We start from the raw sequence: 14,367 nt of genomic DNA, 5'->3' as shown, positions 1-14,367 counted from the left end.
CGCAGCATCTTCGCCCAGAAGCAAACGATCTCTGCCTGCGCAGCAGCACTAATCCCATCCCCTCCCACGTCCCATCGATCACCCCTGCCTTGTTTTTTTCTCCACGCAGCAGCAGCAGCCGCCCCACCGTCGCCTTTGACTCGCGTCTACGACTCCTCGTCCTCGACAGTCGGCACGACCCTTCCTCCTCGCGAATGCCGCTTGCTGCGCGCTCGGGTGTGAGCGGCTAGGGCGCGGGAGGGCGGCCGGGGAGACGGCGCGCGGGGCGGCATGGCGGAGATGGATTTGGAGGACGCGGTGCTCTCCTGGACGGTCCAGGAGATCAACGACGACGACCTCTACAGGGACAAGGTACACTTCCCTGCGCCATCCATCCATCCATCCATCCCGAGGTTGCGGCTGATAGTAGTTCCGGACGATGATTTGTGCGGCTGCCAGATTCGGCCATTTCGTTTTCGAATCTGTGCGCATGTGTGCGCGGGCTCCGTGGCGCGCGGTTCGTGCCAAGCGCGTGCATGCGCGCGCGCGCGCGCGCGCTAGGTTTCCAAAATCTCTTAGATTGATTAGTCGCTTGTGGTGCGCACTGGCTTTCAGCAATGCGCAACTGAACTTGTCACTTGGGTGCACGCGTCAGGCAAGTGCAGTTGGCATGCTCGTACGATCTCTGCCCACCAAAACCGTCGCGCGCTCGCCAAACACATGCCGCTCCAGGAAATTGCATGTTGCTGCTGCTTGTTGGCGCCAGCTGCGACTGATTCGTAATTCATAATTGGTGTCTGTCCACTGCTGTTGAAAACAGTGACGCACTAATTTGTCATGCCCACGATGCACGATAGTATAAGTTATCACATGTTTCTATATGTCGGCGACACAGATCTGTAACTATGTTCTGTGAAAAGTTCTGTCTTCGAACTTCGGTTGATTACGGACACGAGCAGCTTATGCCCTGTATTTTATCCTTGCTTGATCTTGGCTTAGATCAAATTGACCACATAGCGCTGTTCTGCCAGGCTGCTAGCATTAGTTTTTTTAGAAGATGCCAGAATATGTTGCATGCCATTTGCGTGCTCAAGGTACGTACCTGCGTCATCGATCCATCCCTCGGTTGGCCCTGCTAGTTCCTGTTTGATCATTTCTGTGCTTGCCAGCTATATCCATTTCTTTTTCGAATCTGTGTGTTACGTATGTACATACGGGCTCCGGAGCGCGCGGTGCGTGCCAAGCGTATGCACGCTGGGTTTCCAAAATCTGTTGATTGATTAGTCGCTGGTAGTGTAACTGAAGTTGATCATTTGGACGCACGCGTCAGGGAAGTGTGGTGCAGTGGCACATTTGGACAATCTCTGATCAACAAATCGTTGCGTTCTTCTGAAGTTTGCATGTTGCTCGTTGCTTGTTGGTGTCATTTCTAACTGATTCATAATGGTGCCCGCTGCTGTTCAAAATAACAACACATTAATTCGATGCTATGCCCACAATGCACGATAATTTTTCAAGTGTTATGGTGGTCGTAGCATAATCGACCTGGTTGCATTCTGGAAACTGTATGTAGCAAGATAATACATGTGGCAAGGCAGGTTTTCTAATGTTACAGAGGTATATGTTGGGATGTTGTATATATGTTGTCTTCAGACTGCGGTTGATTACGGCTACCTCCTAGCTGAAACTTATGAACTGTTTTTATCCTTCTTTGATCTTGCCATAGATGAAATTGACTGCATAGTGCTGTCCTGCTTCCATTACTTTTTGTATGTGTGTGCGCGCCCCCGTGTGTGAGGAGCATCAGTTTTTTTGAAAAGGGTGCCAATTAACTGCATGCCATTTCTGTGCTCAAGCAATTAGTAAAGAATCTTTTGCTATCTATAATCATATTTTCATCTGTAACCTTTTTATGTAGGTTGAGACTATTCCCTGCAAATTCAACTCGCTTGGTCACTATCTCCAATCGTATCGCGCGCCTCTGATTGAAGAAACAAGGTCAGATCTATGCTCATGCCTTGAACTCATCAATGAGGCACCCTCGTCGAAAATACTTTCCATGGAGGAAGCAGGAAAATCAGGATTATACTTCATGGATGTGGACTTTTGGGACAATGGTGCTGGATTTTCTACTGAGGCATATACGGCAAGGAATGGTGATATTTTCATTTTGTCTAGCTCAAAACCTGAAGCTGCGGAAGACTTGAACCGCTACGGTGTCACATATTGCATGGCAATGGTAACTGAGGTTTCTCTCGATGATGAATATCAGAAGGGTTTCAGAGTTAAAGTTGAACAGGATATTGGTTTGGAAGAAGACTTAAGTAAATTCAGACATGCGATATTTCTGACTAATATCATGACAAACATACGGATATGGAAAGCACTTACCTTTGAGACACACATGAATAAAAATTTCACAGTAATCAAGTCGCTGTTAGCCCCGACAAATTTGGTAATGTAACCTGGATAGTTGTGTTTTAGTTTTACTTCCCTTTTTCTTTACCACTATAAATTGGTCTCTTAACTTTTTGAGCTCTTCTCTGTTGGGTCTTTTGCAGGGTGATGATGTATGTCGTATCTGCGTTCAACGGGATGGGGGCTGTTTGCCTTCTGTGGCAGAGCAATTACTTTCGCTTAAACTTAATCAATCACAAGTGGATGCTATTGAATCTGTGATATCAGCTGTACGATGTAGGCATAAGAACCTCTTGAAGCTTATATGGGGTCCACCAGGTACTGGAAAGACCAAGACTGTTAGCACTTTACTCTGGGCTTTGGCGTGTATGAAATGCAGAACTCTTACTTGTGCTCCCACCAATGTTGCTGTCGTTGGAGTCTGCACCCGTTTCCTTCAAAACTTGAAGGATTTCAATGAGCACATTGATGAAACTGGTCTACCTTTTTCTCTTGGAGATGTCTTGCTGTTTGGGAACAAGTATAATATGGACATTACTGAGGATCTTCAGGAAGTTTTCTTGGATTTTCGTGTGGACGACCTTGTTGAGTGCTTTTCATCGTTGTCTGGATGGAAGTACAGAATAGCTTCAATGGCATCCTTTTTTGATGATTGTGTGTCGCGTTACGATATGCTTCTTGAGGATGAAGGAAATAGCGATCCTGTGAGCTTTCTGGACTTCGTAAAGAAGCAGTTTGATGTGACAGCAGTAGCTCTGAAAAGATGCATCATGAATTTGTGGATTCACCTTCCTGGAAGTTGTTTTTCTCGTGGTAATGTCATAAATATATCTACATTGCTTACTATGCTGGAAAAATTTGGCGCCCTTCTGTGCGATGTAGACTTGACCGATGAGGGCTTGAAAAGGGGCCTTGGTTGTTTGTCAACTGAAAACTCTGTTTGTGCACAGCCTGTATCTTCTATTGAGAAAGAACTGGATGGAGTAAGGTCTACATGCCTTAAATTGCTTAAAGATCTACAACAGTCACTTAATTTACCCACTGGAGTAGACAAAAACTGGCTCCAGAGCTACTGCATACGTAATGCTACACTTCTGTTCTGTACTACCTCTAGCTCTTATCGGTTGCATCACATGGAGATCGAACCCCTTGACGTCTTAATTGTTGACGAGGCTGCTCAGGTGCGGGAGTGTGAGTTGGTGATCCCATTACGTCTGGATGGGTTGAAGCATGTTGTTTTGGTAGGAGATGACTGTCAGCTCAGTGCAATGGTTAAAAGTCCTGTAAGTTTCATGTTACCCTCTTTATACTGTATGTTGTCATACTGTCATTCCATAGTCATCAGTTCAGTTGTCAACAACATCCACTTCTGATAATAAAATGCCTTTTTTTGCAATTGGTGCATCTGTCTACAACACTAGTAATCACACTCATGAATGCACGTCTTTTCTAATATAAATTGTTATATAAAAAAGTTTACCATACTATGTTTTTCACATTGCAAATTCAATGAAGATTCAGACCATAAAAGTTAACTAAACATGGAAATGTCTGCATCGGATAATTATAATTTTTCCTTTAAATTGGATGGATAACGCAATGCATACACCAGTTCAAATGGCTTATAAAGAAGTTGGATTTGGTACTATAGTCTTTTTGGGGATATTTGCTATAGTTCTTATTGGGAGATTGGTTCATGACAATCTTAGTTCTTACCTTCCATTTGGAAACAAGTTGGATCTGTTCATGATAATCATAGCTCTTACCTTTCATTGTTTATCTGTAGGTATGCAAAGAAGCTGGCTTTGGTACAAGTCTTTTTGGGAGATTGGTTATGCTAGAATTTGATAAACATTTGCTGAATATACAGTATCGCATGAATCCTTCTATTAGCTCGTTTCCAAATGCTCAGTTTTATGAGAGGAAGATTTTAGATGGTTCAAATGTCCTGTCTCCTAGCTATAACAAGGATTATACATGCCTCCCATTTGGTAGCTACACTTTTATAAATGTCACGGATGGAAGAGAAGACAAGGAAGGCACAGGAAACAGTCGAAGAAACATGGTTGAAGTTGCTGTTGTTCTGCACCTGATCCAAACCATTTTTAAATGTATGTCCAATTTGGTCCCTATCTTTTCTCGCAACCTTGATATCCTGCCTCTATCTGCTTGGTAGTTACTCCCTCCGTCCGAAAAAGCTTGTCCCAAGCTTGTCTCTCAAATGGATGTATCTGGTGCTAGATACATCCATTTGAGGGACAAGCTCGGACGGAGGGAGTATTAATTTGTTTCTGTATGAATCTACTTGGCTGATATAACATGCAACATTAGAAGCTTAGAATCTTCCTTTCTTGTATAACATGTTGCATAACCTTCATTGATATAAAGATGATCACTGCAATAATCTGTGTTCAATGATCCAGTTTGTTACTTGTATCTTGTGATGTGTTAACTTCATCAATCTGGGTTTATGAAAATTCAATTCCGTATAACTGTCAACATCATGCTCTATTAGAGTTGTTGGCCACTACATTTACCCACTTTTAGGTATTTGTTTTTATCTTCAGAGTGAAAAAGCGATGATGTCAATTTTTAGCTAATACAGAGTCAACTTCAGTTTGCTAAAGAGTATTCTCTCATTAGTCTTGTAAAAAATCGATCCTGAAAGATCAATAAACTTACCAGTTTAGTGTTTTCGGCAGGTTGGAAAAGTACAGGCAAAGGGCTCAGCATCGGTGTGGTTTCTCCGTATAGTTCTCAAGTTGACGCAATTAAAGGTAGACTTGGCAAAAAATATGACACATGTGATGGCTTTCATGTGCGCGTCAAGTCTATTGATGGTTTCCAAGGAGAAGAGGATGATATAATAATACTATCAACAGTTAGATCCAACGGGAGAGGAGTTGTTGGATTTCTTGCTGATAACCAAAGAACAAATGTTGCTCTTACCAGGGCAAAGTAAGCAAATTTTTCCAGGCCTTTGTTTTATTACTGTTTAAAGCATGTCATGTTGATAATATAATTCATGGATGCTTTATTTGATGCAGGCACTGTCTTTGGATTGTTGGTAATGCTCATACACTATACAAAAGTGGAACTGTCTGGACAGACCTTGTTGCTGATGCTCAAAGACGTAATTGTGTTTTCAGTGCCACTAATGATGCGGCCATATGTAAGTTGGTTTTGCAAGTAAAGCAAGAGCTTGATGAACTTGATGATCTTCTTAATGCCGATTCGGCGGTTTTCAGCAATACCAGATGGAAGGTAAGTAACATAGTGATGTCTAGTCAGTTTGATTTTTTCTATCACACTTCCATGCGCTCCCTCTATGTGTGTGTTTCTTTTCCTCCTTTTCTTTTTGCTAGTAGTTTTGTTTGTAGCTTTTTCCTCTGTGGGTTGGCTTGGCTTCACCTTGGGTGGCTGTGCCATTTTGCGCCATTTTGTAGCATGTTTGAACGCATGCTCTAGAAAAAGATCAATTTGGTTTGGTTATGTGCATGTAGTGTACGAAATGCAAACACTTGTATGTGCATTAGTCTGATAAGACTCATGCTTGTTGTAAGGGAGTACTGGGTTCACTGAATATACAGTTCCTTTATATTATGTGGTTTTCTTGTGTGGTCATGAACAAATGTGTCTACTTCTTGGAATCATCCCTCTGGTTCGCTTGTCTATGTTATGCTACTTTGCACGATGGTATGTCAATATATGTTTTTTCTATAGATTACAGACCATCTTGAGAATCTCCTAACTTTTTTTTATAAGAACACACCTGTTGATATATTCTTGAATTCATTCTTTCTCAGACTATATTTCGTGTACTGGCAAATTCAACAGGTCATTGTTAGCGACGAGTTTAGAAAGTCTTTCACCAAGCTAAAATCATCACAGCTCAGGAGGGAAATACTCCAAAAGCTTATCAAGCTTGGAGGTGGTTGGAGGACAACAGTTAAGAACCTTGATGTACCTGGTGTTTCCCATCTTGCAAAAGTATACAAGATCCGAGACCTTTATCTTATTTGGAGTACTGACGTGGAGAAAAGTGAAGGAAGGTATATCCAGATAATAAGAATTTGGGACCTACTGTCACAACAACATGTTGCAAGAACTGTTCAACGCCTTGAGAACCTCTTTTCCATGTACACAGATGATTACCTAGATCACTGCAGAAGAGTGCACACACTTGGGTATGTGCTGTTCATTGTTATTGGGCTATTCTTTGTTCCTACTTTTGCCTTTAATGCTTGAAAATGAACTGTTCTCAATACTTAATGGTCATGCTTATGAATGGGCTGCTTGTAGACATTCTTCTTATTTTTTGCCTCCTTTGTTGGTGGATTGTAGGAAACTGGAGGTTCCAATGGTTTGGGATGTTGAGCATGATATTATTCGCTATAAGAAGGATTGCAGAGTTGATGCTCAGGAAGAGCATGATGTCGTGGATGCATCACATGCCATGGAAAATTCAAAAGTCCGCGAAAGCTTCTTGCTTATGAAATTCTACTCATTATCATCTGGAGTGGCAAAACATTTGCTGACAGCTTCTGATGGTTCTGAAATCGATATCCCCTTTGAACTGACTGATGAAGAGAAGGTGATAATCCAATTCCCGCTCACTAGTTTTATACTTGGGAGGTCAGGCACTGGAAAAACAACTGTTTTGACAATGAAACTGATTCAAAAAGAGCAACAGTCATTGATTGCCTCCCAAGGTCTACATTTGGATGGAGATGATTTATCAGGGCTTGATGACAGAAATATTATGCCAGTGAAGGACACAGGAGAAAGTATTGTGAAACAAGTGTTTATCACTGTAAGCCCGAAGTTGTGTTCAGCCATAAAAAATCACATTTCTGGACTTAAAAGGTAAGTCTATTGAACTAGAGCCCTATTTAGAAGTTTACACATGTTCACCATTTTCGAAATTAGTTTTGTATATGTATTTAAAGTGGACGGAAATGTGTGTGCAAGTTGTACATAACTTATTTGTATTTGTAAACTCCTTAGATTCTTCCTTTGTCATGCCCTTTCAAGTGTTAACATTTTTATCCATATGAAGCACATTTCCTCTTTGATATACTTGAATAACTATAAAAAAATACTATACTTATAGGGACTAACCCTTGTGGCATTGTATTAAAAGAAACGACAACCATGAGCTCTACTTCCTAGATGAGTCCTTGGACATGGTTGGTTGGGCTGGGCATGCACCCACATTACTAATCGCTAAGTTCATCATTTTAAAATACACTCTTCAAATGATACTTAGTCGCTAAGTTCCTCCTATTTTTAAAATACACTCTTCAAAAGACATTTACTGATTCTTTTATGAGTTATATGATTATATCAACCATGATCTGCATATTACCTATAAGTTATTTCAACCCTGTAGGTTTGGCTCTGGTGACGCCTCTGATCAGTCTAGCATTCTTCAGATGCACGACATCATTGATGACCAGGAAGAGTTTACAGATATACCTGACAATTTTAGCAATCTACCTCATGAACACTACCCTCTTACTATAACATACCGGAAGTTCTTGATGATGCTTGATGGAACATGCCGGACATCATTTTTTCATGTGTTTTATGGTGAATTGCAGTCTAGCATTGATAGAGGGCATTCAAACTCTCACACGCTGCAAATTTTTATCGAATCGAAGGAAGTTACATATGAGAAATTTGCTGCTGCCTATTGGCCTCGTTTCAATGCAGACCTGACCAAGAATCTTGACGCATCCACTGTCTTCACTGAAATAATTTCTCATATAAAGGGTAGATATCAAGTAGGCAGTCCTTATATCAGCAAGCTTGGAAGACAAGATTATGTGATGCTCTCAGATAAAAGATTTTCATCTCTGAACAGTGAGAAGAGAGATAGGATTTACAATATTTTTGTTGATTATGAGAGTATGAAATCCACTGCCAGAGAGTTTGATTTGTCAGATTTCGTCAATAGCCTTCACATCAATCTTGTATCCGAGGGCTACAATGGAGATCTGTTGGACTTTGTTTACATAGATGAGGTGCAGGATCTAACCATGGCACAAATAGCACTTCTTAAGTACGTCTGCAGGAACTTCAAGGAAGGCTTCCTTTTTGCTGGTGACACTGCACAGACCATAGCAAGGGGTATCGATTTCAGGTTTGAAGATATCCGTTCACTTTTTTATACTGCATTTCTCTCAGAAGCTGAAGCATTTAATCAAGGACGTCAACATGGAAAACAAGTCCAACTCTCTGATATGTTCCAGCTTACTCAAAATTTCCGCACACATTGTGGCATCCTTCACATGGCACAAAGTATCATGAGCCTTTTGTACTTCTTTTTCCCGTCAAGTGTTGACAAGCTTAATCCAGAGACTGGGCTTGTGTATGGAGAAGCACCCGTGCTGCTGGAGTCTGATAATGATGAAAATGCAATTATGACTATATTTGGAGAAATCAAGAGTAAGCATGGTAGCATGCATGGGTTTGGTGCTGAGCAAGTCATATTAGTTCGTGATGATGCTACCAAAAAACAAATTGTTGATCTTGTTGGTAAACAAGCTCTTGTTTTGACCATTGTTGAATGTAAGGGCCTTGAGTTCCAGGTATGAGCATCTAAGTTCACTAAATTTGTGTACATTTTGCCAAAAATGGTTAAATGTCATGTTATAAGATTTTGAGTATTCTTACTTAATTTGAATACATTTGTAGGATGTGCTGTTGTACAACTTTTTCGGCTCTTCACCCTTAGGAAACAAATGGAGAGTTCTGTATGGCTACATGAAATATAAAGATATTATAGCACAATCTGAACAGATCTCTCATCCAGGTTTCGACAGAAGCAAGCATCATCTTCTCTGCTCAGAGTTGAAGCAACTCTATGTTGCAATCACACGCACTAGGCAAAGGCTGTGGATATGTGAGAATACAGATGATTACTGTCGACCAATGTTTGACTACTGGAAGAAGTTGTGTCTTGTAGAGGTTAGATTACTTGATTCTACCCTTGTTCAAGCAATGCAGACAGGAAGCAGTGCTGATGATTGGAGGCTACGGGGAACAAAAGTTAGTATTCTTTACTTGTTTGCTGTGGGAAGCCAATTTACCTTGCTATATGCATTATTTTTTTTACCTTATAATTTCCTGAAATTCATGGGCCTTTTTTTGTCTAACAATTGGTCTATGTACTGGAACTGTTTTAGAGGTGTAATTTTGCATGTCTGCTTACAGCTTTAGCGCACTTCTCTTTCGAAGTTGTTACAACTTTACCTTATATTTCTTAGAGCTGCTCTTTTTTCTTGCAGTTATTCAATGAAGGGCAATTTGAAATGGCTACGATGTGTTTTGAAAAAGCTGGTGATACACACAGAGAGAAGTGGGCCAGAGCTGCCGGGCTTGTAGCAACTGCTGAACGTGCCATGTCCTCAAATTTGGAGAAGGGCAACGCTCAATTGCAAACAGCATCAGAAATCTACGAGTCCATAGGCATGCATGAGAAAGCTGCTACGTGCTACATCAAATTAGGTGACTACAAAAGAGCAGGTCTGCTAATTCTCCATAATATTCAATCTGTATCCATACGAGAATTTTTATTCCATAACGTTTATCAAATAAGTTGTTCCTAAAGAGTTACTCCCTCCGTCCGGAAAAACTTGTCCCTCAAATGGATGTATCTAGCACCAAGTTAGTGCTAGATACATCCATTTGAGGAACAAGCTTGGGACAAGTTTTTTCGGACGTAGGGAGTACCGTATAAGCAAATGTCTTCAATTTTTTAAGCATTTACTCAGGTTTGTAGCTTTCATATGGATAGTCTCTCCACGCAGCTCTATCTGACTAAACACTATTTTCCTTGCACTGCCATAGGTATGGTCTATATGCAAAAATGTGGTGCTTCCAGACTTGAGGATGCTGGTGACTGTTTTGCCATGACTGAAAGCTGGTCAGATGCAGCTGAAGTGTACTTCAAAGCTAAATGTTACACCAAATGTTTTTTGATGTGCTCCAAAGGAAAACAATTATTCAATCTTGGCTTGCAGTTCCTGCAACAGTTGGAGGACCATTTACCTGAGAATTCAAAATCCTTGGAGGTTTCTGCAATCAGAAAGACGTATCTTGAAAATTGTGCTCAACATTATTTTATGTGCCGTGACATAAAGCATATGATGAATTTTGTCAAGGCTTTCAGTTCTATGGATCATGTGCGGGCATTCTTAAAGTCTAGAAATCTTGTTGATGAACTGTTGTGTTTAGAGATGGAAAAGGGTAATTTCCTTGAAGCTGCAGGAATGGCAAGGCATAAAGGAGATGTCTTACTGGAGGTAGACATGCTCGAGAAGGCAGATCTGTTTGAGGATGCAGCAAGGCTTCTCCTACTCAATGTCATTGTAGATTCCTTCTGGTCTTCAAACAGTCGAGGGTGGCCTCACAAAAGATACACAGAGAAGGAAGGGTTGCTTGCAAGGGCCAAACAGATGGCAGAGAAGGTCTCTGAGTGCTTCTACAGCTTTTCTTGCCTGGAAGCTGATGCACTGTCAGATATGAATAGGTCTCTTCCCAGTTTAAGTTGCACTTTGCTTGATGGCAGAAAATGTGGAAACTTGTTCGTTGAATTTATTGCTTCCCGTTTGATTCTTGATGTTCATCTTCAGTCCCAAGCCTCTGAATATAATTTGGAATTAGGACCAGGATCTGAAGATGACAGTAGTTGTAATGATATGGTTGCTCGTAACCAGATATCACCCCAAACTCTAGCGTATGCTTGGAATCACTGGAAGTCAATCATAATGAAAGTACTATCTCATCTTCGCCACACTGATGGTCCAGAATTAAATGATAATGAAGTTTTGTATGAAGATCTTTGCTCTAAGTACTTTGGGTTGAGGAAAGATGGCGAAGATGTCCGATATGTCGTGCTTAACACGAATTCAAGTTGGCTCTCTAATGCAGGCAGAAATTCTTTGCAGCAAGATGGCAACAGATGTTGGCTGGATGTCCTTCAGTGTCATTCATGTGCTCAGTCTTTCCTGATGAATGAGTTGTCTTCTGTTGGTTTGAGTGTACTTAAGAAGTTGGAGACCATTGTTCAAATTTATCCAAATCCGGCATCTTCATATGCCCTGGTGAGAACTACCCTTATCATAAAAGAGATAGCTAACTTTTTGGAAGAACCAGAGTTCAGTATGCCGAAAAGTACCATGAAGTTAAGAAGCTTCTCTGCTCTGTGCGAGCGTCGCTTCTTTGAGTTAGTTTTTCTTGTCTGGAGAGATGGGGCAACGAGGAGCCTCTTGCGTATACTTGACTCACCAGCTTCATATTGTTTGATTGCTGATTCCCTTGGTGCAAATCTTCGGCCAAGAAATAAAAATTTGACTTACGGGCATCTTGGGAGGACGACCATGCTTCTGCTTCACGCAGCCCGATTGGATGATGCACTCATTTCAAGGCTACTACAGTATCTCGACAATGATTCTGAGTGGGCAAATTTTTTCCGACATTTGAAGAGATTTCTTGATACTGGTGTTGATAGATCCTACTTGATCAAGAACTTTAGGACTGCTCTTAATTCTACCTTCTATGATGTGACTTGGAGGAATGAACTGGACTACATATCCCCAATATGCTATGTGGGTCTGATGGAGTGCCTTGGTTTCTTGGCTTCATCGTACCTTCTACAGAAAGGTTGTATATATGGCACAAAATCTCTGTTTCTCAATATGCTGGACTGCCGTACCAGCAAGGTTTACCTTGACACCTGCCTGGTATCTGATTCGAGCCCAGACCCCGATCTTGACGAGATGACATTCTTATCAGGGCGTTTCATATTTGAGACAATTATGAGTATCTTGAAAAACAAGAATACGCTCTGGGAGTGGGTACAGAAGACTTCAACTCCTAGTTGTTCATACACTGCAGTCCTGTTGAGACTAGTGGTTACACTTTATCCACTGATCCTAACTCATGATGGTCTGGGGAATTGCTATGAGGCCACAAATATTCTTCTGAAGCATGGAGTCTTTAAGGATTTACCTGTAGAATTCTCTCAGAAGATTGTGCGTGTCCTGCAGCTGCAAATGAGGTCTCGCACCAGGGGCAACTTCAGAAGAGTGCTTGCTGATGCACTTGCTGCAATCGGAGATCGTATGGTAGTTATGGGTCCACCCAAAGATATAGCAAGCTTTCAGAACATAAATGCTGATATGATTAGCACAGAGGATTTGGGTCATGTTCAGAAGGTAATGGCTATTCTTCGTCCTGAAGAGGCAAGTTCTGTAAAGGAAGAGGCCGCACTGCTAGAAAAATTTGATGGTAAAAAAAACATTCCTAAGGCTGTACCAGCCAATAAGGTGGAGAGTACAAGTGAAATAGATTTAAGTGATGAGAATACTCCCTTCTGGGTTAAGTTTGAGGCTTTTCAAGCCAACAAGGAAGGCCAGGTGAGTTTCATATGTTATGGTGCTTGTTTTTTTTTTTCACTTTGTCTCCTTGCTTCGCAGTTGCCAAGTTATTCTAAAAGCTGATATTCTGCAGAAAGATGCAAGGGTTATTATTCAATTCTTTAGAAGTGTTGTTCGATGGATGGAGCAAACAGGCTTTACAGGAAAGGTTGATGCACAACTGTTGGAAGATATCATGCGCATTGCCGGGTAAGCCAATGTTAAACTAAGGCTAACTATAAATTTCTTAATGGCAGTATAAATGCCGAACTGCAATTGGTAGTAGATAATAAAGTATGAGTGACATCTTGTAAAACATGACTAGACCATCCCCAAAGTCTTCTGAAATTTTTCCATTTGCGCAGGATGGAGAAGACAGCTTGTCTTACTCTGGAGGATCTATACTCGAAATTGGGAGATGGTGAGAACAAACTGCAGACGGTCATCAGCTTTCTGTCCTCGGCAAGGGCGTCCATGAAAGAAGATGACAGGAGGAATGTCCAGCCGCAGACTGACGGAGTGGTCGAATGGACCGGATGTTCAGACAGTGAGCCTGACACGGCAGGAGGCAACGAGGCGGAATCGTTGAAGGAGGAAGCAGTGGCCGCCGCCTCGACCTCGCAGAAGGCGGCGCAGAAGCAGAAGGGCAAGAAGAAATCCAAGAAAGGTAAAGGCCGTGGCAGGAAGTGAGCCGCTGTAGCTGTAGCGCGTGGTGTAGTTTCCGGATCCCACCTGCATTGGAGAAACTTGTTTTGTACCATGGCTGTAAAACCAACGTATGACAGGGGCTCGTTGTTGACTTGGATGGATGCTAGTGGCTCTGCATTTTGTTTCTGGGAAGGATGAGATGGTTCTGACTCCGGTGAACGTTGTAAAGTAGCACGAGCATCTCTCTCGCGCGAAATAGCGCGAGCATCTCCAGCATCGTACCTGTAATTTGGTTGCCCAAACCAATCATGGATAGTGGAAAGAGAAGATCCAAACGTTTATTGCTTTTACAACATACCCAAAAATGGATGCTCAGATATCCGGAACGATTTACGTAAAACATGGTTCATTGCACAATTAAACACTGCAATTAGTATAATTAAACATCACTGTCACTATAACGAGCTTAAAACTAGACACATTGGGTCTAAAATGAGCTTTACTCTTTGTCGGAGATCTTGATCACCCTCACTTGCCTCGTGCTTGTTGGCATCGCATCGTTGGTGAAACGGGCTGAATCAATGGCATCACATCGGCCCTGTTTGGATACTAATCTTGAACTAACTCTAGCCGAAGAGGTGTTTGGATGACAGAGTTAGATTGACAATAAATGCACTAGGAGAACTAGCTCCAATTAGCACCTTTTAGATGGAATAGTTTTTTTTGGGTGGGTTAGATGCAACTAGTTCAAACTAGCCGTCATATTTGAATACTTTAGGCCTATTTAAGCCCAAACTAACTCAAACTAACTCTAACCCATGGATCCAAACAGGGCCATTGTCGAGATGTCGGCTTCGCCTGCAGTTTCGTCACGTAGGCCCCTTCCCTCGTCTGCACC

The 14,367-nt window shown here is 41.7% G+C and overlaps 1 protein-coding gene across 1 annotated transcript; it reads left to right on the top strand.

Moving 5' to 3' along the window:
• Positions 1-229: 229 nt before the first annotated feature.
• Positions 230-13,745, top strand: LOC119365517. Its single transcript, XM_037631156.1, has 14 exons — positions 230-351; positions 1,898-2,434; positions 2,541-3,680; positions 4,184-4,508; positions 5,100-5,355; positions 5,445-5,661; positions 6,235-6,584; positions 6,742-7,263; positions 7,790-8,990; positions 9,097-9,450; positions 9,690-9,927; positions 10,252-12,821; positions 12,916-13,031; positions 13,187-13,745. Exons 1-14 carry the CDS (start codon positions 271-273, stop codon positions 13,509-13,511), a joined length of 8,232 nt encoding a protein of 2,743 aa, XP_037487053.1. The 5' UTR covers positions 230-270; the 3' UTR covers positions 13,512-13,745.
• Positions 13,746-14,367: the final 622 nt, after the last annotated feature.

The sequence above is a fragment of the Triticum dicoccoides genome, chromosome 2B, assembly GCF_002162155.2.
Source record: "Triticum dicoccoides isolate Atlit2015 ecotype Zavitan chromosome 2B, WEW_v2.0, whole genome shotgun sequence".
Taxonomy (NCBI): Eukaryota; Viridiplantae; Streptophyta; class Magnoliopsida; order Poales; family Poaceae; genus Triticum; species Triticum dicoccoides.
The sequence above is the reverse complement of the archived record's forward strand: the minus strand, read 5'-3'. Positions and strand labels throughout refer to the sequence as shown.